Source organism: Rhinolophus ferrumequinum, chromosome 11 (assembly GCF_004115265.2).
Source record: "Rhinolophus ferrumequinum isolate MPI-CBG mRhiFer1 chromosome 11, mRhiFer1_v1.p, whole genome shotgun sequence".
NCBI classification, from domain to species: Eukaryota; Metazoa; Chordata; class Mammalia; order Chiroptera; family Rhinolophidae; genus Rhinolophus; species Rhinolophus ferrumequinum.
In genome coordinates this window covers 87,669,998-87,691,657 of record NC_046294.1, presented here as the reverse complement: position 1 = coordinate 87,691,657, position 21,660 = coordinate 87,669,998, and the positions used below count along the sequence as shown (strand labels likewise).

Below are 21,660 nucleotides of genomic sequence, written 5' to 3'. Positions count from 1 at the left end.
AGGGAATGAACCAGCAACCCTGATGTTATGAGCATTGCTCTCTAACCAACTGAGCTAACCGGCTGCCCGGAGAGCATTCTTTATGCTCACGGTTGGCCCTGGGTAACTGTTCAGAGCAGTGGAGTTGAACAGTTCTGGCTGTTAGTTCCAGCTCTGTTCCTCACTAACTGTACACCGTGGGCAAATGAGTTAATGTCTCTGTGCCCCCTATCCTCATCTGTAAAACAAGGGCAACAACATGCTACCCTGTCGAGTTATCATAGGATTAAATGAGATAATGCACGTGAAGTTCTCAGCACAATTCCTAGGGCACAGTAAATGCTAACGCTGAGTCACACCTCCCCTTGACTGGGCACCATCAAATATACCTGGGACGAAACTGCCATCCCCAGGGCCAGCCTGCTGATCAGCAGCTAGTGAAGGTCAACATCACAGAGACTCCTTGTAAGCATAAATGTTGAGTACTTAGAGAGAAAGACGCAGTGTGTCAACAGGGACCATCAAATAGAAACTGTAGCCATAAGCCCAAGGCTGAGTGTGTACAGTAGTATATGGATGGTTGCTAACCACAAATGGCTTTTTCAGTCCTGGTTACACACACATAAATAGCCCTGTGGGCAGCAGGGAGGTTTCTGAGTAAGGGAGGGAGAGAAGAGAGCCCGCTGGTCTGAGTTGCACTAAGAAAGATCCTCAGTTCTCTGGCCTCTTCTCTCTGCAAGCTGAGTGTGTGCCCTGGGAGAATAAGAAGCTCTGTCACATTCTCCTCTGGCCGCTGCTGCACCTCTCTCACCCTCACTCAGCGGCAGTGCGCAGCCCACATCCTGGCTGCTAAACCGCAGCTGAGGTGGCTGCAGGCTACTGCCTCTCAGAGTGGAGGGAGCGGTGCCTGCTTGACAGCACCTCCTTCCCCCACTTCCTCCAGCACTGGCTCTGCATCTCTTCCTTCAAGGCAGCTTGTGGAAATCTGTGTCCCATCCCCCATGCCCTTACGCCTCCACTCTTCTCATCTGCTGCCTTCATCGGCCTTTTAAGGTCTCTGTTTCTGTCTCACCCATTTTCTGAACTGACCACTCTGTCAGTCTCTGCCACCCTTGTTGTTTTTCTCTAAGAAAAGTTAGTCAAATGACTAATCTCTCTCTCTCTCTCTCTCTCTCTCTCTCTCTCTCTCTCTCTCTCTCCCCCTCTCTTTTTCTCTCTCTCTCTCTCTCCCTCTCTTTCTCTCTCTCTCTCTTTCTCCCTCTCTTTCTCTCTCTCTCTCTCTCTCTCTCTCCCTCTCTCTCTCTCTCTTCCATTATTCGCTGATGCCCTCTCCAAAGAGAGCTTCAGATAATGATCCAGCACTGTGAAAATAGGTTGTACTTGCGTTTGGGATCATGGCCGGGAATTTAGTCAAAGGTAGGGAGGACCTGAGTTGTTTCAGGAAACGAGGCATCCCAGAAAAGAGGGACAGCAATTCTTTCAGCCAAATACACTTTATTTCTTTTCTCTCTCAGCTGACAAGAAGCCTGGAGATGGAAATGATCATCCAGGGGCCAACAGTGGAGACGGGAGAGGAAACAAAAGGCTGGCTCTGGGCCAGGCTCTGTGACTTGGCCAAGACTTCTGCCAACATTTATCCAGTCTATTCCCACAGAAAATTGCCAAAGAGAGAGCTAGAAAAATAGAAATGTAGATAAAATAGGGATGGGGCGCTTTACACACCGGAAAAAGGAGGTAACTGAAGGGAGAATTAACATCCACCAGGGAAGGAAGGAATTGGAGGTGGTGGTGAAAAACAGAAATAAATATCCTGACAAGAATGCAGGCCAGGTGTGGGGGGTGAGTAGCGATGATATTTCAAAGGACATTGAAACAGCAATATCCTAGGACTGGTCACCAGCAGAGAAGGCGGAAAGAGGGAGCTGGGGACAGGGCTGCAAGTGTGACTTCCATAAAAGGCAGAGGAACAGTTCTGTGGGGCCCAAGAACTGCCCAGGGAACAGGGAGTAGCAGGGTGCCTGGAGAAGAGCCAGGCCTGGGCCAATGGGAGGCGGTGTCCTCAGGAGCTGTCAGATGCCTCTCTGATTCAGGCCAGAATACAGGTCCCGCTGGCCTTTCCGGATGGGCTGGGGGTGGAATAGAGGGGGGGAGTGGTCAGCAGGATACGAGGAAGTGGCTCCTAAAAAAGGATAGTCTCTGAAGATCTAGCTTTAGTACATTAGAAAGAACTTTGGACTGGGAGTCAGGAGGCAGGCTCAAACTCTAACTTGACTTTGACTGGTAATAGACTTGATCTGGTCACCTCCTTCCGTGAGTTTCAGCTTTCCCATCACAAAAATGAAAATCTAAAGGCCCACTTCTCAGGGCTTTTGTCAGAATTAAATGAAGTCACTCATGGGAGAGTGAATACCACATGCTTGGCCGGTGCTCAATAAATATTTGTTGAATTTGTCCAAGTGTAATATTCAAAATATTTAACAATTGGCAGTATACACGCAGCAACCAATCAGAACAATCGTGATGGTTCTCTGCTATGCCAGACATTAACTCTTCAGTTGCCAAATCAAGAGGCTGTCCAGTGGGGGAGAGTCTGTTAATTCTGGCACTGTGTGTTGGAGGTGGAGGAAACTTGGGGCTATTTACCAATGGAGTATTTTAACAATACAACAACTGGTATGACTGTCCTGGTACATTCTGGTGGAACATCAGTCCTGAGTTTATCACGTTAGAATTTACATATATGGTATTTCCCATCGCTGTGTCCCAGCTAATGAATTAAAAAAAAAAAAAAAAAGACTGAAAGAGGAGTGTCACTCTCTGCCACCACCACCACTCGGTGGTGGAAGCCATGCAGACTTTGAGATGGCCTTGCCCTGCCATGAAGGAGGCAGAGGCAGTCACATGGCTATTCTGGAGACGGAGTGAGGGGCTTTGAAGCGTTTGGCAGGCCAGATGGATGGTCCCGTCTACCCCTTCTCCCCACTCTATCCCTTGTTACCTCATAGTCTGGATTAGGAACAGGTGGTGGCCTCTCTTTGTTTTGTCCTGCAGAGGAGAGAGGGGAGAAGGATTTGTTTCCATGCAGGAATGCCAGTCCTGTGGCAATGAGACCCAGACCAAGGATGGCAAACCCCTTTGTTCTCTCCTCTACTTCTCTCTTTTTCCATTGCAGCCACTTTCTCTTTTCTTTCTTTCATCCCATCACTAACACCTACCACGTTGTTCTTATCATTTTGTGACTTTCCTCAGCTTAAGGTTCTTCCACTGTTTCCTTTCTCATGGAAGAAGAGAAAAGAAAAGGCAGAAACTAATTTTCAGAGGTCTCTCTCCCCACAGATTAGGGGTGAAATCTGATTATTCCAGAATACTGACAGGCATTTGAGGACGTGCATCCTGTTAATAAACTTTTTTACACTTTTTTAAGGTGGGAAGGAGAAGAGTGACCTGTGATGTGAACCCTTCTGTTGAGATCTTGGCAACATAGTGAATATTCTATAGAAGCTGTCTTGGCCTAGCCATGGACTTGCCGCCCACCCTGGCCCAGGCTGGACACCCCCTTGGTGGGAATCGCCTTTAACCCCACTTTATGGTCTTACCCCTGGGCCTGCCACCAGCACCCGCTCCTCTGGTCACAGGTTTGGCCTTGGCCTTTCTGTTCTTGCTCCAGTAATACACCACCAGCAGCAAGCCCAGAGTGATGCAGATGTCGCCTATGATGATTGTGGCCACAGCCATCAGGTCCACCTCCATGCAGTTCTCACAGACTTCACAGGGGTCGGGGAATGCGGAGAAGAAGAACAATCACCGAAAAAGGAAGACACAAATGAAGGTGATTCTCCCTTCAACGCTCAGGTGCTGGCCATGCCAGAGTCCTCCCTTTCAATATGTTTATAACAACAAGCGAAGTTATGGGTAGAAGCTCTGGCATCAGACAATCTGGGTTCAAGTCCCAGCTCCATTAGTCACTAGCTGTGAGAATTGTGAAATGTATTTTCAACTCACAAAGACTCTGTTCCCTCATCTATAAAGTGGGAATAAAATAGTACTTAACTCATATGGTTGTTGAGAGGATTACAGGAAAACAATCCCTGGTCAAGTGTTTGGTATAGTGCTTGAAACTTAATAAGCACTCAGTAAATGTTAGTTATCATTATTGTTTGTCATTATGCCTTAGCTTATGACATTTTATTATCGTAGTTCTGAGTCTCCTTTGCAAATCCAGCTGAAGAACTTATCTCTGGATAAAGCATCAGATGAACTCATATCAGAGTGCCGTCATTCTGGATATGCTATAATACAAGTGACCCAATCCTGTTGCTCGGGAAGTTGTTTTAGATCAAGTGCTGACTGAGCTTACCCAGACATTCCCGTATTGGTATTCAATCTATGTTTCAGGAAACACTGATACTGTGTGGCCCCAGAGAGTCCCAGTACTGAGTGTAGGAGAAACACAAAGATTCCAGGGAACTATGAGTTGGGTTAGGGGAAATAATTGAGAATGCCCTTTTGAAATGGTCCTCCCTAAAGAATCTGGTAATGCTTGTGCAGGAGACTTATATTACCTCTTGCTTTCAGGTAGAGAAAACTGCGAAGGTTCTTTGACTCGCTTGTGTAGCAGGAATAATAACCACTGTCATCCAGTTCTGAAAATTCATCCAGTAATAATTGGTGGCCCTCAAAACCATTTATTTCTTGATAATTTTTATCCCATTTTATTGTGTCAGATCCAGAATCCTCAGGGCATGTCAACAATACCCTGGTTCCAGAGATTGAGATTTTATATGCTGGAAATGGGAGAGAAGAGAAGGGAAATTAGAAGACGAAACCAATAAGATTTCAGAAAAGACAACTTAGTAACAAAAGAACCAACCAAATGCAGAAAGTCCTCTGTCATGCAGGTCTTAGATTTTCTTGTCAAAAGGGAATTCTGCTGGATAGAGGGTATGAAAGGAAGACTAAAGAACCTTTTGAAGGTGCCTTCAGAATTTAGGCATGGACATGGGAACTTGGGAAGGAGAGGCTAGAAGTAAAAAAAAACCTATAAAAGTCCCTATTTGGAATGTTTCTTAAATGGGAGTTGGAAATATAATGTTGGGAGGACCTCAGTTCTTGGGGTTGATCTCTCTCAATCAATTTCTTCTCTTCTATCCACACTGACCTGCGTCCTCAGATACCGCATGCATAAAAGACTGAAAAACTTACTTTTCAGTATATATGCAAATTCATTTGAAAATGGAAAAAAGGAAAGAATGGCAAGAAAATAACCTTGGTTTAAATTTAAATTGTAGGTAAAATTTTTTAAGTGGGACTGGACACAATCTCCAAGAATTCCCAGAGGTCCCATCCTTTAGGGAGTCCTCAGCCTTAAACGGGAGATACGAGTGTGTAGTTAGCGCATGAGGTAAGGTTATAGATACAACTCAGATAAATCAAACTGAGAATATACCAGCATGTGCTTCTTGATCTAGATCCACTGAAGCTCAGAAAGTCTTCAAATCCTAAAGCTGAAAAAATCCTAGAAGTCTTCAAGCTTATCTTCTTGCATTAGCAAGAATCATATTCCAGACAGATTTGAAAGGGTCTTCTCAGAGATAGAGACCTTCACATTTTTGAATCGCTGATTCCTGGGCTTACCATTTTTCATTAATCAGGAGTTCTTTGTTATAACTAACAGAATCTCTCATAATAAAGATCAAACATCTTTCTTCTTATTCTGCACCATTTTTCTGTTATTGCCCTTAAATTATGTGATGCACAATACACATTTTAAGTGAATGGTTATTCCAATAAAAGAGGGCTTTATTTTAAATAACCCTGAGTATAATCAACTTTCTTTTTTCTTTTTTTTTAAATTTATTGGGGTGACAATTGTTAGTAAAATTACATAAATTTCAGGTGTACAATTCTGTATTACATCATCTATAAATCCTATTGTGTGTTCACCACCCGGAATCAGTTCTCCTTCCATCGCCATATATTTGATCTAATCAACTTTCAATTATTTTTGTTAGAGGGAGGAACTATTGGAGTGGACAACTGAAATCCATTAATAGCACTTGGGGATCCAGCTACAGTCCCCACAGCAGGCAATTTTGCCCCAGGAATGTGGGGCTGGGTGTATCCTCATTTCCTGGAAGACTTGTGGCAGGGACACTGGGCAGCACTAGCAATGTTTGAGCCTGGGTATGACAGCTGCAAGAGAGGAGAAGTGGTGGTGCTCAGAGACAGCCTTCTCTTTGTTGGGACTGTTTTGCTACAGTATGCTGTTGGGGAGAGGTCACTGGACTGAGTCAGAAGCCCTGTGTTTGGAAATAGAACATATAATCCTAAAATTTATATGGGACCATAAAAGACCCCCTATAGCCTCAGCAATCTTGAGAAATAAGAACAAAGTGGGAGGTATAACAATACTTGACTTCAAATTATACTACAAGGCTACAGTAATCAAAACAGCATGGTACTGGCATAAAAACAGACACATAGATCAATGGAACAGAATAGAGAGTCCAGAAATAAATCCATGCCTATATGGCCATTTAATCTACAACAATGGAAGCAAGAATGTACGATGGGGTAAAGACAGTCTATTCAATAAATGGTGCTGGGAAACCTGGACAGACACATGCAAAAAAATGAAGCTGGACCACCTCCTTACACCATATACAAAAATAAATTCAAAATGGCTTAAAGACTTAAATGTAAGATCTGAAACCATAAAACTCCTAGATGAAAATATAGTAAGAAAGTTTACAGACATTACCTGAAGTAAGATTTTTACTGATATATCCCCTCGCGCGAGGGAAGTAAGAGAAAAAATAAACATGTGGGATTACATCAAACTAAAAAGTTTTTTCACAGCAAAGGAAACCATCAATAAAACAAAAAGGGATCCTACTGAATGGGAAAAGATATTTGCCAATGGTATATCTGATAAGGGATTAATATCACAAATCTATAAAAAACTCACTCAACACAACTCCAAAAAAACAAACGACCCAATTAAAAAATGGGCAGAGGACTTGAAGAGACATTTTTCTAAAAAGGACATACAGATGGAAAACAGACATATGAAGAAATGCTCAACCTCACTAACCATCAGAGAAATGCAAATAAAAACCACAATGAGATACCACCTCACCCCAGTCAGAATGGCTATCATCAATAAATCAACAAACAAGTGCTGGCGCGGATGTGGAGAAAAGGGAACGCTTGTGCACTGTTGGTGGGATTGCAGATTGGTGCAGCCACTATGGAAAACAGTATGGAGGTATCTCAAAAATCTGAAAATGGAACTACCCTATGATCCAGTAATTCCACTCCTAGGTATCTATCTGGAGAAATCCAAAACTCCAATTCAAAAATCTTTATGCACTCTTATGTTTATTGCAGCACTATACACAATAGCCAAGACATGGAAACAACCGAAATGCCCATCGGTAGATGACTGGATTAAGAAGCTGTGGTACATTTATACAATGGAGTATTACGCAGCCATAAAGAAGAAAGAAATCTTACCATTTGCAACAACATGGATGGACCCAGAGAACATTATGTTAAGTGAAATAAGTCAGACAGAGAAAGATAAGTACCGTATGATCTCACTTATATGCGGAATCTAAAGAAAAGAATAAGTGAATGAACTAATCAGAAACAGTTTTGGAGACAAAGAGGAAAAACTGAGGGTTGCTAGATGGGCGGGGGGGTGGGGGTAAGGGGGAAGGTGAGGGGATTAGAAAACAATCAGTAACCACAAGATGGCCATGGGGTCTTGAAAATTAATCTGGGGAATGTAATCAATAATGTTGTAAAGATTTTGTAGGGTATCCAATAGACACGTGTCCCATTTGGGAGACCACCTCAGGGATGATGTAGATGCCTGATCACTGCACTGTACACCTGAAGCTGAACAATAATGAATGCCAACTATAATATTATATGTATATATATGTATATATAGGTATGTATACATTTACAAGAGGCAGAGTACAGCATTGGGAGTGGAGACAGTGGAAATGGGATGGCTCGGTGCGATGTCAGAGAGATAGTGGATGGGGGGGGGTCCACAGTGTGAGGGATATAAATGATAAACGTCTAAGGAAAAAAAAAACAAAAAAAACCCTCATAGACACAGACAATAGTTTAGTGGTTACCAGAGGGTAAGGGGGGTGGGGGGTGGGAGATGAGGGTAAGGGGGATCAAATATATGGTGATGGAAGGAGAGCTGACTCTGGGTGGTGAACACACAATGCAATTTATAGATGATGTGATACAGAATTGTACACCTGAAATCTATGTAATTTTACTAACAATTGTCACCCCAATAAATTTAAAATAAATAAATAAATTAAAAAGAAAAAAAAAAAAGCCCTGTGTTTGAATTCCAAATCTTCCTTAGGCTTTGTGACCAAGCGCAAGTCATTTAAGTTCGTTGAGCCTCAGTTTCTTCATCTGGAAAATGGAGATAAAACATCTATCTCACAGGGTATCTGTGAGAATTACATGGATGATGAAGGTGAAAATGGACGGAGTACAGCAGATGCTCAAGAAAAAATGTTAGTTACTTTCTTCCTTTCCTTCTTAGGTCCTGCTACAATGGAGAACAGAACTGAGTTCTGACCCAGTTGCCCAGGCAGCTGTCCGGCTGAGATCACACAGAATGTAAACAAGTCATTCTGTCTCGCTAATAATTGGGAATTGAGTATAATGACAACAGATAGTTGGCATGTGGTTCTGAATGTGCGTTCAAATGCTGCTCCAGAGGCTTATTTGCTGCATCCCCATTCATGCATTCAAAGCACATACCCTCTACAAAATCTCACGTCAAATATGAAATGCAAGCAAATGAAAACTGTTGGCAATTTCAACTTAATTTAGCAGCCTCAATTTTTTTTTTCTTTTGGATAGTCAAAACTCACTATTCCCTATAATCTCTGTTGTTTACCTCTTCTTTGTTATAGCCAGAACTATCTCTAGACTTAGGAAGAAAAGGAAAAGGAGAAGATGGTAGAGACCCTTTTATTGGTCTCTGTGGAAGTTCAGTGGGAGGTCTAGAGAAAGCTCCCCTCATAAATACAAACAATGCTGGGCTGAATTCATGACAAGAAAAGAAAGCATATCTTACCTTTTTGCCCCCAAGCACCAACTAGAAATTAAATAATAAAAAAAAGAGAGTTAGTAAGTGTTGTGAGTGCTGAAATTCTAAGCAGAAAAAGTGCTGGGGTCTTGTCTGACCATTTCGGAAAATCTAAAGTCCTTCGCAAACACTGCTGGATCACAGTCAATCCTGTAGCCCAGATGATATTATTTTGACTTAGAAATAATTTTTCAGCACTGATGTTTTTTAGAAATGTTAAATATGCTAGAAATCATAAATACAATAATTTAAAAGTAAACAGACATTTCACTCTGCTTGGTGTGTTTGTTTGAAAAAGAAATGTAAAGAAAATTGTTTACAATTTTTATTGGTACAAATTTAGTAGCAGAGCTTAGACTTACACATGCTCATCCAAGGACCTAGATGTTTATGCTTAGAAATAGGATGTATGCTCATAAAAATGTTACATACATCTAGAGAGAGTGTTTCATAATGGTTAAGAAAATGAGCTTCAGTATCAGCTGCATCTGCATTTATATTTATCTCTGTGATTGGACTATTTATTTATTTTCTAACCTTGGTTTTCTTATCTGTAGAATAGGGATGGTAGAATTAGATGAGGAAATTCAGGTAAAATATTCAGGGCAATACCTAGAACATACATGCTGACAAACTTTAATGCTTATTATCTAGTCTGCATGCTTCCTATATAATAATATTATATAATATAATAATAGCTAAAACTTACCTACTGCCTTCTATATGTCAGATAATGTTCTAAGTGAGTTACTCATTCAACCCTCATAACAATACTACAAGTTAAGTATCATTATTATTTCAATTTTACACATGATGATGCAGTGGCACAGAGAAGTTAAATAAATTATTCAAAGAAAATCAGCAAGTAAGAAGTCCAGCCAGGATTCAAATATGGCTGTCTAACTTCAGAGTTGGACTCTTAACCTCATACTACACAGCCTTACCTCCTCTGCCTAAAATCTTCTTCCCTAAAATACAAACTCATCCTTTAAAACTCAGCACAAGGATCGCCTGCTCTGGGGAGCCTTTCCCAACTACTCTCTGTAGAGTTGACCCCTTCACTCTTTATGTTTTATTTTACTCTGTATCTACCCATATCACATTATATTATCAATTATTTATGTCTCACACAAGACCAAGTTCTTGAAGGGAGGGAATTAGTGATGCATTCATGTGTATGATCATTTTTTCATTCAAAAAGTATACACCTACTCTGTGCCAAGCACTGGGCCAGGTAAATAAGACACTGCGTCTCCCTTTAATGAACTCATGATTTACACAAAAACTTGTGGTGGCTCCAACTCTATTCCCTGAATGTATGCTCAGGGATACATATTACTCTTAGCTATAATTAGACAAGACAGTTAGCAAAAAGAAACATAGGCACATCCCATACATATTCTATTGAAAGATACTTGTATTTTCCCTCTATTAGTTCTGGTTCTCAGTGTTTGCTGTGGTGATTGTCCTCTACGACCATTTTGTTCCACACTTGAAAAGAGGTTATATAGAGCAAAAATCCTCTTACCAGTATCTTCATTCTCTGAAAAAGAAACGATAAAAAATCATTAGAAATACTTCTATCAGCTACTAAGATCAGATCCTGCTCCCATGAGTTAGGACTCTTCCTTTAAAAAACAATGGATCTTCAAATTCCCATAGCTGTACATGAAAAGCAATTTTGAGCCGTACGTCTTTAAAAAACTGATGGCTATTTAGAAAAATGGATTCTAAGTAATCATATACAGAGGGTGCCAAAAAAATGTATACACATTTCAAGAAAGGAAAACTGTATTAAAATTGTAATACTCCATATACACCGATAATAAAAGATGAATACAAGTCACGTTTGACTTCTGCAATTACAAGAGGTGCTCAAAGTGCTTACCATCAGCGTCCAGACACTTCTGATTACAGCGAGCTACTGCTTGAGCAACATTGACCAAAGTGTCCACTTGTATACACTTTTTTGGCACCCTCAGTGTGTGTATATATATACATGTATATATATATACATACATGTATATATATACATACATATATATATACATATATGTATGTATACATATATATATATACGTATACTACAGAAGGTGTAAAAAAAGTATACACACTTTAAGAAAAGAAAAAACTGTATTAAAATTATGCTGAATATACTTAACCATGTTATATGTCAATTATATCTTGATAAAGCTAGAAAAAACAGGTCTACACTGGGGATCAATCAAATAATAACCAAAAATTAACTCTAAATGGCAATATCTGGCAGAAGAGGTGACTTATCCTGAAGCATATCAGTGCTTTTGCCAATAGTGTAACATTAAACATGCTGCATGGTAAAAAAAAAAAAAAAATCCCATCTATACTACAAATTAGGCAGTGCAACAGAATAGAGCCTGGCAGCATGACCACTTTTAAATACAAAATTGGTTTACTCATTTTGGAGGAGCTGATTGAATAGAAAGACTTCCAATATTGGGACACTCATGATTCCACTGCTATGATTGAGAAATTAGGTCCTGGCCAGGTACACCCATATGCATGTACACACATGCACACACACATTCAGAGTATTGGGACATGTAGTTCTGAATGTGCGTTCAAATGCTGCTCCAGAGGCTTATTTGCTGCATCCCCGTTCATGCATTCAAAGCACATACCCTCTACAAAATCTCACGTCAAATATGAAATGCAAGCAAATGAAAACTGTTGGCAATTTCAACTTAATTTAGCAGCCTCAATTTTTTTTTTCTTTTGGATAGTCAAAACTCACTATTCCCTATAATCTCTGTTGTTTACCTCTTCTTTGTTATAGCCAGAACTATCTCTAGACTTAGGAAGAAAAGGCAAAGGAGAAGATGGTAGAGACCCTTTTATTGGTCTCTGTGGAAGTTCGGTGGGAGATCTAGAGAAAGCTCCCCTCATAAATACAAACAATGCTGGGCTGAATTCATGACAAGAAAAGAAAGGATATCTTACCTTTTTGCCCCCAAGCACCAACTAGAAATTAAATAATAAAAAAAAGAGAGTTAGTAAGTGTTGTGAGTGCTGAAATTCTAAGCAGAAAAAGTGCTGAGGTCTTGTCTGACCATTTCGGAACATCTAAAGTCCTTCGCAAACACTGCCGGATCACAGTCAATCCTGTAGCCCAGATGATTGACACACACTGCTGAGTATTATTAACCAGAGATGAATTTGGGATGAAACAGAGCAAGCAAGCTTCTAGCATTAAACATGAACACACAATATTTGACAAACAGAAGTTAGAAATGGTTGGGGCTGATTTTTGAGTGACTAGAGAAATAGAAAAAGAATTTTGCAGCCACACCTCCATTTTGAAAATTGGTCTCTGACTGTGGAAGAAAAACAAGCTCTTGGTTACGCACAAACATTGAGATTTTTGTTCCATCTCTGACTCCTGTTGTCTGAAGGTTCAGTTTTTCCATTTGTTTTGTGCTTGAGACAGAGATGAAAATATTTGAAACTCTGATTACTCATCAGCTATAGCCTGTGCACTGAAGAGCCTCATCACATTTCCATTGGGCCCTTCAGATCCCCTCACTCAGCACTAACTAGGATTACAACGACCAGTTTTCCTGGATTTGTCTGAAAGTTTTCTGTATACCTGTACCTCTCTTTTACCAATAGCCTTTACATTGGGTGACACATATCTTCCCCTACCCCATACCCAAAGCAGACTAGGAACATTCTCATGAGGCCAAATCGCTGGAGATGCTTGGGTCTTTGATATTCATATTCTCTCTCTGTCCCTCTCTCTGTCCCTCTCTCTGTCTCTCTCTCGTTCTCTCTCTCTCTGACAAACATGGTTATACTATAGGGCCTCTAAGAAAATGTCTGATTACTTTCTGCAGGAGGCACACCCTGCCGCTTGACACTCGAAATGTTTTCCTTGGACCAGTAGCAAACTAATAAGCCTGAGAGTTTATTAAAAATGCAGAATCACAATCTCTAATCCAGGGCTACTGTAGCAGAAGCTACAGTTTAACAAGATCCCCAGGTGATTTGTGTGTACATTCAAGCTTGAGAAACCCAAGATGAAGCAGGAAGTGCAGACATCATGGCTGTGGCTCTGAGATAGGAATCCTAGCTGTGATAGCATTTTTTAGGTCTCTGAAATAAAACCATCGTGAGCCGTTTTGCTCCCTGTAGTGTAGTCATTAAGAGAACAGTTCTTGTACACAGACAGTTCTGATTTCCTACATCAGCTTTAGCACTTACTGTATGGTTTTAAACAAGTCATTTAAATTCTTTGAGTATCAATTTCTTCTTCTATAAAATAGGGGATGCGATGTTTACCTTCCAAGGTGGAGGTAAGATTTAAATTAGTTAACACATGTAAAGAATTTTTTTACATGGTATCTAGAACTCAATAAGTGGTAACTTAAAAAAAAAATCTTATTTATCTTACATGAGATATGGAAATGCTCTTGGTTATTTATCAATTTATATTCCACTTTGCTTCAAAAAGAACTAAACTAATTGAAAGTTATTGATTAACTGAAAAGGACTGAAATTATAAAGTGTTTTATTATCTCAGATACAAAGCTTGCTATACCCTGTGCAGAGTTCAACTATGTAGTCTCCTCACAACAAGGTGCTATGCTTACTTAGCTTTTCTAATCTCTTTTACCCAGTTCTTAAGGGCTGGGTAGTTCCTTAAGACAGAACAAGCTCATTCTTGAAGGCATAGAGACAACTTTGTTTTTAGTAGATATGATCATCCCAACTGCTTTTCTTTGGCTGTTTCCTGAAAGATCTCCCAGGTGCCTGGGGCACACTTCTCCATTAGCCTCCAACCCTAGTTCCCTATGCTAACATTACACAGTTCCTTACATCTTTTTAGTACATGAGGCCCCTTGCTACCCACTGGGCAGCACCAGGTTAGGCTGTGAGCCTTCCCACGGTCTGGAGAAACACCACCATTTTTCATTTCATCCTACTCACCTGATAAGAGGCAGAGTCCCAGAACTCTCCAGAGATTTCCTGACTGCATCCTTCTCTCACTGGACACTTACTCTAGCTAAGATGGCGGAGGCCAGTTGGCTTATTACTTCTGAAAAAGAAACCAAAGGACCTTTTCAAAATCCCTGCTGAAGATGAAGACCCTGGAGCCATTGCTCCCAATGCTGGGATGAAAAAAGCGGCTTAGAAAGAGGGAGACTCACCATTTTCCGAAGCAGGCACCTAAGGCTGGGAGGGGAGGCAGGTTTCTGAACCCCACACAGGAAGTGTGGAGGGGCCTGTGGGCCTGCAGGTTTCTACGTCACTTGGAAACGTTTAATGCAGAGGCAACCACCTGGGTTGGCTGGGGAGAGTTGGGCCCCATATCTTCCCATATGACAGACAAGAAGATTGGCAGAAACTGAAGGTACAATGAAAAATACCTGTAGATCAGCTGCCCAGGCTTTGCACAAAGCACCTCCACATTTGGGGCTCCATTCTCTCTCTTTTTAAAATTAAATTTACTGCGGTGACAATGGTTAGTAAAATTATGTAGGTTTCAAGTGTACAATTCTATAATACATCATCTATATATCACATTGTGTGTTCAAGACCCAGAGTCAGTTCTCTTTCCATTACCATATATTTGCGGACTCTGTTCTCAGATACATCTCCCCCCAAACTAGCTGTGGCAGGAAGAGAGAGGAGCACCGAATAGTTGTTTTCTTTATAGTGTACCAGGCAGGGAGCAGCAAGGTGCAGCTGTCTTATTAACACAAGCTGTTGGCTTGGAAATATATGTTGGCTTAAAACCATGAGATGCCATTTTTTTGGCCTGTAATATTTATAAAAATATTTAAAAACACAGTATTCAATGTTGGAAAGGGTAAAGAGTGACAGTCTCAAAGCCTGCTGACATGAGTGTAAACTGATACAGCCTTTCTTTATTTTTAAGCATGCATTAATCAGATGCCTACTCTGTGCCAGGCACTGTGTTAAGGGCTTTACCAACATATCTCATTTAATCCTCAAAATAACTGTGGGGACAGAGCCAGGAGTGCAGTTTCCAGGCTCTCAGCCTCATGTGGAAAGGTGCTCACTCGGGTAGTAAATGGCCATCAACTGTGATTGGATGGCCATCAGCTGTGTAGTTGGCCGTCAGCTGTAACCAGTGAGCCATTGGCCACTAATATAACTGCTGTGGCTACGCTAGCAGCAAATGGGGACTAGCAAGAAGATGATGGCTGAGCTAGCAAGAGCGGAATGCAGCTAGCAAGTGGGGTCGGTCGGTTGGCAGAAAAGCGGACAGCAGGTTGCATGTCGTGTGAATCCAGCCTCCAGTGAGACTATAGTGGTATGACTCCCCTACCTATGGCTACGTGGGTGTTCCTTTTTGGCCTCACCATATCCTGTGTTCTTGTGTGGGGAGCGGGAGCTGAGACCCTGCAGGTCGCCCCGCATGTCAACAACCCTTTAAGGTAGGTATTATTTTTATCTCCATTTTATACATGAACAAACTGAGGCTCAGGAAAGTTACCTAATTTGTCACAGAGTTGGAATCCTAGAAAGTATTTTGACAAAATTCATTTATTTAGTACATATTTAATGTCTACTATACTGTAGTATATGTAGGGTGCTAGTAATACAACAGTAACATGATAGACAGTCCTAGTGAAGGATGGAAGGAAATGTGGATATTAAACAGATTTTTTTCAGGAGACTGATGCCGAGAAAGAGGAAATACAGGTGGTGCGGGAATGATAAAAGGGGGACTAACATAGTCCAGTGGGTAGAGGAAGTCTCCCTGCGAAGGTGACATCTAAACTGAAATATGATGGATGAATAGGAGTGAACCAGGTGGAGGGGAGGACAAGTAAAATATTATAGACCGGACAGAGGGAGAAGCATGTTTAGAGCTCAGAGATGAGGAAGAGAGGCTCATTCAAGAAACTATAGTTATATATATATATATATATATATATATATATATATATATATGTCACAGGATGTGGAGTACAGCATAGGGAATAGAGTCAATGGAATTATAACAGCTATATACGGTGTCAGAGGGGTAGTAGATTGGGGGAGGTTGGTTATCACTTTGTGAGGGGTACAAATGTCTATTACATTGTTTTGTACACCTGAAACCAATAAAAAATAAAATAAAATAAAATTATAGTCCTGAACCAAAAAAAAAAAAGCATGTAATATGCTGAAAAGAGCAGTGACTAAGTCCAGGAGACCTAGCTTTCTATCTGATCTTGGGTAGGTTATCTGAGTCTCATTTCTTACATGCCAAAGAAAAATAACACTTATTTTAATGTTTTTATAGATAATATCTATGTCACAACCGTATGGTTTAGGGAAAAAAAAAAAAAAGAAACTGGACGTCCAGAAAGGCAGGTAACTGAGAGTGAGGGGGAATGGCAAAAAAAAAAAAAATTAAAAAAAAATGGGACAGGAAACTTAGCAGGGGCCAGATGGGGTGGAATTTACAAGCCTTGTTAAAGATTCTTAAGGATTATTGTAAGGCCAATGGAAAGCAATTGAAAGGTTTAAAATGGAAGTAACAGTATAAAATTCCTTAAACATTTTAAATGAAAAAATTAATTATGGAAGTAATACATGCACATGTTAAAAAGAACAAAGATTACAGAAAGGTATATAAAGAGGGTGCCAAAAAAATGCACACACATTTTAAGAAAGGAAAAAAACTATATTAAGATTACGCTGATGGTAACCACTTTGAGCACCTCTTGTAATTGTGGAAGTCAAACATGACTTGTATTCATATCTTGTTATCGGTACGTATTGAGTATTACAATTTTAATACAGTTTTTCCCTTCTTAAAATGAGTATACATTTTTTTGGCACCCTCTGTATGGAACAACAGTCCCCTGCCCAACCTTGCCTCAGCCCTATTACTCTTCCTTGAGAAAACCACTTTGAACTTTGTAAACGTTTCTTCTGGTGGTTACTTTCTTATCTCTAAATATGCACTGTCATCATTCGGGTTCTCTGGGAAACAAACTTTGAGATGAAGATTTGTGTGCAGGTGGCTCCCTGAGGGAGTGCTGGAACAGCACCTGTAAGGAGAGGAAGCAGGACTGGGCAGAGGGAGAAGGTGAACTACAATGAGGTAGCAACAGAGACCTCAGCCAATCCCATGGAGTGTTCTCAGGCTGGGACTGCCCTTCACTATGGTCCTGAATTAAGGAAGATCATGTAGTCTTGGATGTCAGCTGTTCCCAGGGAGGGAGTGTGAACTTGGGGGAGGCTGCTGCGTTACTGAGAACAATTCCTGGGAAAAGGCTCATCTGTGACCCTCAGGGACAGAATCCTAGCAGGTGTGGGAGTGAGTAGTCCTCAAGGGGGGATGTGGGTAAGAGAACACATCACACACAGTTTACCCCTTGTACTGCTCTAATTGCTATATGATAATTTCACCCCTTTTTTTTTTTTAAGATTTTTATTGGGGAAAGGGAACAGGATTTTTATTGGGGAATAATGTGTACTTCCAGGACTTTTTCCAAGTCAAGTTGTTGTCCTTTCAATCTTAGTTGTGGAGGGTGCAGCTCAGCTCCAGGTCCAGTTGCCGTTGTTAGTAGCAGGGGGCGCAGGCCACCATCCCTTGCAGGAGTCAAACGGCAACCTTGTGGTTGAGAGGACGTGCTCCAACCACCTGAGCCATCCGGGAGCTCGGTGGAAGCTCAGCTCAAGGTGCCATGTTCAATCTTAGTTGCAGGGGGTGCAGCCCACCATCCCTTGCGGGAGTTGAGGAGTCGAATCGGCAACCTTGTGGTTGAGAGCCCTGTGCTCCAACCAACTGAGCCATCTGGCACTGGCCCACCTGGGAATCGAACCGTCAGCCTTCGGCGTTAGGAGCATGGAGCTCCAAATGCCTGAGCCACCGGCCGGCCCCTTCACCCCATTCTTTAAAAATAATATTTTTATTAAAATATTGCTAACATACAATATTATATTAGTTTGAGGTGTACACCATAGTTATTCAACATTTATACACCTAAAGAAGTGATCACCATGATAAGTTCAGTAACCATCTGACACCGTACCACGCTATCACAATATTATTGACTGTATTCTCCAACCTGTACATTACATCCCCATGACTTATTTTATACCTGGAAATTTGAACCTCTTATCCCCTTTCTCTTTTCCCCCAACCCCTTTAAATTTTTTTCAATTACAGTTGACATTCAATATTATTTTATATTAGTTTCAGGTGTACAGCATAGTGGCTAGACATTTATATAATACACGAAGTGATCCCCCTGACTAGTCTAGTATCCACCTGGCACAATACATAGTTAATTTCACTCCATTCTTAAACAGGCTCTTTTCCTGGAGAAGCTTAGAAAAGGAAAGTCAGTAGGACAAATTATAGCATCTGTTCTGAGGGTCCCACCTGATAGTCATCATCTCCCTTCTTTGTCATCCATTCTGGATTGCTCCAGCCTCAGCTAGCACTTCTGCTGACCTAAGGGAAGACATCTTGAGGAAGCTAAACCCCTGGTTGGCATGGCTTTTTCAGGCTCTGAACCCTTGTGTTCTAGGGTTCCCTGAAGCCCTGACTTCTCCTGATAACAAAGAGAGATTCATTCTGCTGAGAGGGTGAATCGGTTTTTGTTTGTAGGCAGCAGGTAGCTTAGTTTAATAGGACAATGCTGTGTACCATGGTAGAAATATTCTACCTCTGGAAACTATGGCCTCTAGAAACTCAGAGTCTAAAGTTAATGAGACAGGAAGCACAAATTTCCTAAATGGTTCACTTAGAGTAATGGTATTTATGGATACTTCTACTTCCAACTCTTAGTTCCTGGATGCATGTATTCTCCCTAAAGGGGACACAGTACCGTATTATACTCATTGATTTAAGATGTATGCCACATTGTAAAGGACAGTACCTCAGACTTCAGGGTGTCATCTTTAACTTGATACCTCACATGTGTCTTCAAAAAGTTGGCTATTCCATTGATCAATCAGAGGACAGCTTCAGGATGATGTGGTACATGATAGGACCTGTGGATCCCATGGTTATATCTATACACCTTTGTTATAAAGTGGGTCCCATGGTCCGTTGTGACGCTATGCAAGATCCCGTGCTGATGCAACAACATGGATGAACCTAGAGGGTATTATGTTAAGTGAAATAGGTCAGACTGAGAAAGACAAATACCATGTGTTCTCACTTATATGCGGAATCTAAAGAACAACAACACCCCCCCCCCCCCAACAAACAAAACAGAAACAGATTCATAGACACAGAGAAGAAACTGATGGTTGCCAGAGGAAGGGAGGTTAGGCAGCTGGATGAAAAAGGTGAAGGGATTAAAAAATACAAATTGGCAGTTACAAAATAGACATGGGGATGTAAAGTACAGCATAGAGAATATAGTCAGTAATGTTGCAACAACTATGTATAGTGCCAGGAGGTTACTAGACTAATTGGGGGATCGCTGCATAAATTATATAAATGTCTAACTACTATGCTGTACACTTGAAACTAATATAAAATAATATTGAACGTTAACTGTAAAAAAAGAAACAAGTAATTAAAAAAATAAGAATAATAGTCCAATTGAACAACAACAAAAAAGACCCAATGCTGATTAATTAGACAGTATGTGAACTCTTGGATGGTAGGGCTAGCTAAGGCATTTCAGATAAGGAAGTCAAACACATACCCAGACTATGAGGTCTGACAATTAAGTTTGTGAACTTGCCACCATGTGCTTACATTTGCAGCACTGTACAACAGCTTGGTAAGGTTTCATAACTTTGGTATATCAGTGTCTCACAGCTGTGTTTGTGTCAACAGGTGGCGGTGTCTTAATGAGTGACATTCATCATTGTGTGTTTTTCTGTGTCGTTGCGAGAATGTCTGAGCTTGAATTAGAACAAAGAACAGACATTAAATTTCTTGTTAAACTGGGCAAGAGTGGAAGTGAAATCAGGGACATGTTAGTCCAAGTTTATGGGGATAATGCTGTGAAGAAAACAGCAGTGTACAAATGGATTAAACGCTTTTCTGAGGGGAGAGAATACGTCACTGATGACGTATTCTCATCAGTGACGCCCAGAGAGGTCAGGGTGTCCAGAAATGAGCAGAACTGATGAAAACATTGCAAAAATTTGTCGAATTGTGCATCAGAATCATTGGCTGACTGTGAGAAGCATAACCAAGTAAACATTGATAGAGAAACAGGAAAATCTTAACTGAAAATCTTGGCATAAGAAAGATGTGTGCAAAAATGGTCGTGAAAGAGCTCACTGATGAACAAAAGCAAAGGAGAGTTGAAGTTAGCCAAGACCTTTTGGAGAGGCAAGACAATGTTTTAGACCATGTTATTACTGGTGATGAAACATGGGTGTGCCAATACGACCATGAAACAAAGTGTCAAAGTGCACAATGGAAGTTAGCCAATTTTCCATGACCAGTAAGTTCTGTCAGTCCAAATCAAGAGTCAAAACGATGTTGCTAACCTTTTTTGATATCAGAGGGATTATTCATCATGAATTTGTACCAACTGGACAAACAGTTAACCAAGTTTACTATTTGGAAGTGCTGAAAAGGTTGAGTGAAAAAGTTAGACGAAAATGACCTGAACTTTTTGCCAACAATTCATGGCTCTGGCATCATGACAATGCACCAGCTCTCACGGCACTGTCTGTGAGGGAGTTTTCAGCCAATAAACAAGTAACTGTATTGGAACACCCTCCCGACTCACCTGATCTGGGCCCAGTGACTTCTTTCTTTACTCTTTCTTTACCTTTACTGAGCTGACATCAGTCAACAAAGCTCAGGCTTTGTTCTCTGCTGTCAGCTAGTCCTTGGGGATGGCCCATCATGCAGCTGTAGGTTTTCTTGAGGATGAAGTGTTGGTGCAGCAGTGGTGGATGATATGGGTCTGTGGGCCAGGTACTACTTGGTTAAGATTGTATCCTCTGGTGCTGCTCATGCCTGATTCAGATTGCATTCCTTCCATCTTATAATGGATTGTTGTACCCAACTTTCTGACTTGGTAGAGCTGACAGTGCCTACTTTATAACAGGCAGTCTTGATTTAATGGTCGATTGATGTCCCATAGTCAGTTACTCAACTCTACCAGTATATCTACTCTAGTAGCATGCCAGGAGCTGCTTTTCAAATGGTATTCAGTTCTCTGCTGCAGATGGAATGGTCTTGCTGCAGAATCCTAGGTATCAACATTATGATTCTCCTACTAGAGCTTGCCATAAACTCCGACAGCATCTTTTCCCACCACAGATACTAATTACCATCAGATGTGCCAAAATAAGGCCCAAGTTGCAGAGCTCCTTGCAATGCAACCTGGACTTGCTGCAGAGCTGTTTACTGCTCTGGACTCCAAAGCTGGAAGAGTTCCATGTCACATAGTAACTAAACCAAGCATAGAATATGCTCCTCCAAAACATAAGAGGCATATAAAGTATTTTGTTTCTTTCTTAATAGTGAGGGCAGTGCAAACCCCCATTAACATGTCCTCTACTTCAGAAGAGATGGCCTGGATGGTCCAAGACCCTGGACTCCTAGAAAGGTCACTTAT

General features: G+C 41.0%; 1 protein-coding gene across 1 annotated transcript; it reads right to left on the bottom strand.

Annotated features, from left to right (window-relative positions):
* Positions 1 to 1,463: 1,463 nt before the first annotated feature.
* Positions 1,464 to 14,448, bottom strand: LOC117030447 (T-cell surface glycoprotein CD3 epsilon chain). The gene is made up of 9 exons (XM_033120515.1): positions 14,299 to 14,448; positions 14,078 to 14,186; positions 12,092 to 12,112; positions 10,641 to 10,655; positions 9,101 to 9,121; positions 4,542 to 4,763; positions 3,576 to 3,743; positions 2,978 to 3,024; positions 1,464 to 2,105 (listed from the first exon to the last, which is right to left on the bottom strand). The coding sequence occupies exons 2-9, from the start codon at positions 14,124 to 14,126 to the stop codon at positions 2,049 to 2,051; spliced, it is 600 nt and encodes a 199-aa protein (XP_032976406.1). The 5' UTR covers positions 14,127 to 14,186; positions 14,299 to 14,448; the 3' UTR covers positions 1,464 to 2,048.
* Between the last annotated feature and the right edge of the window lie 7,212 nt (positions 14,449 to 21,660).

Coding starts and splice junctions, on each gene's coding strand:
- LOC117030447 (XM_033120515.1), bottom strand. CDS start 14,126: ATGCAGTCAGGAAATCTCTGGAGAGTTCTGGGACTCTGCCTCTTATCA. Junction 4,764..9,100: donor TGGTGCTTGGGGGCAAAAAG/GTAAGATATGCT, acceptor TCCCATTTCCAG/CATATAAAATCTCAATCTCT. Junction 3,744..4,541: donor TCTCTACCTGAAAGCAAGAG/GTAATATAAGTC, acceptor ACCCCTGTGAAG/TCTGTGAGAACTGCATGGAG.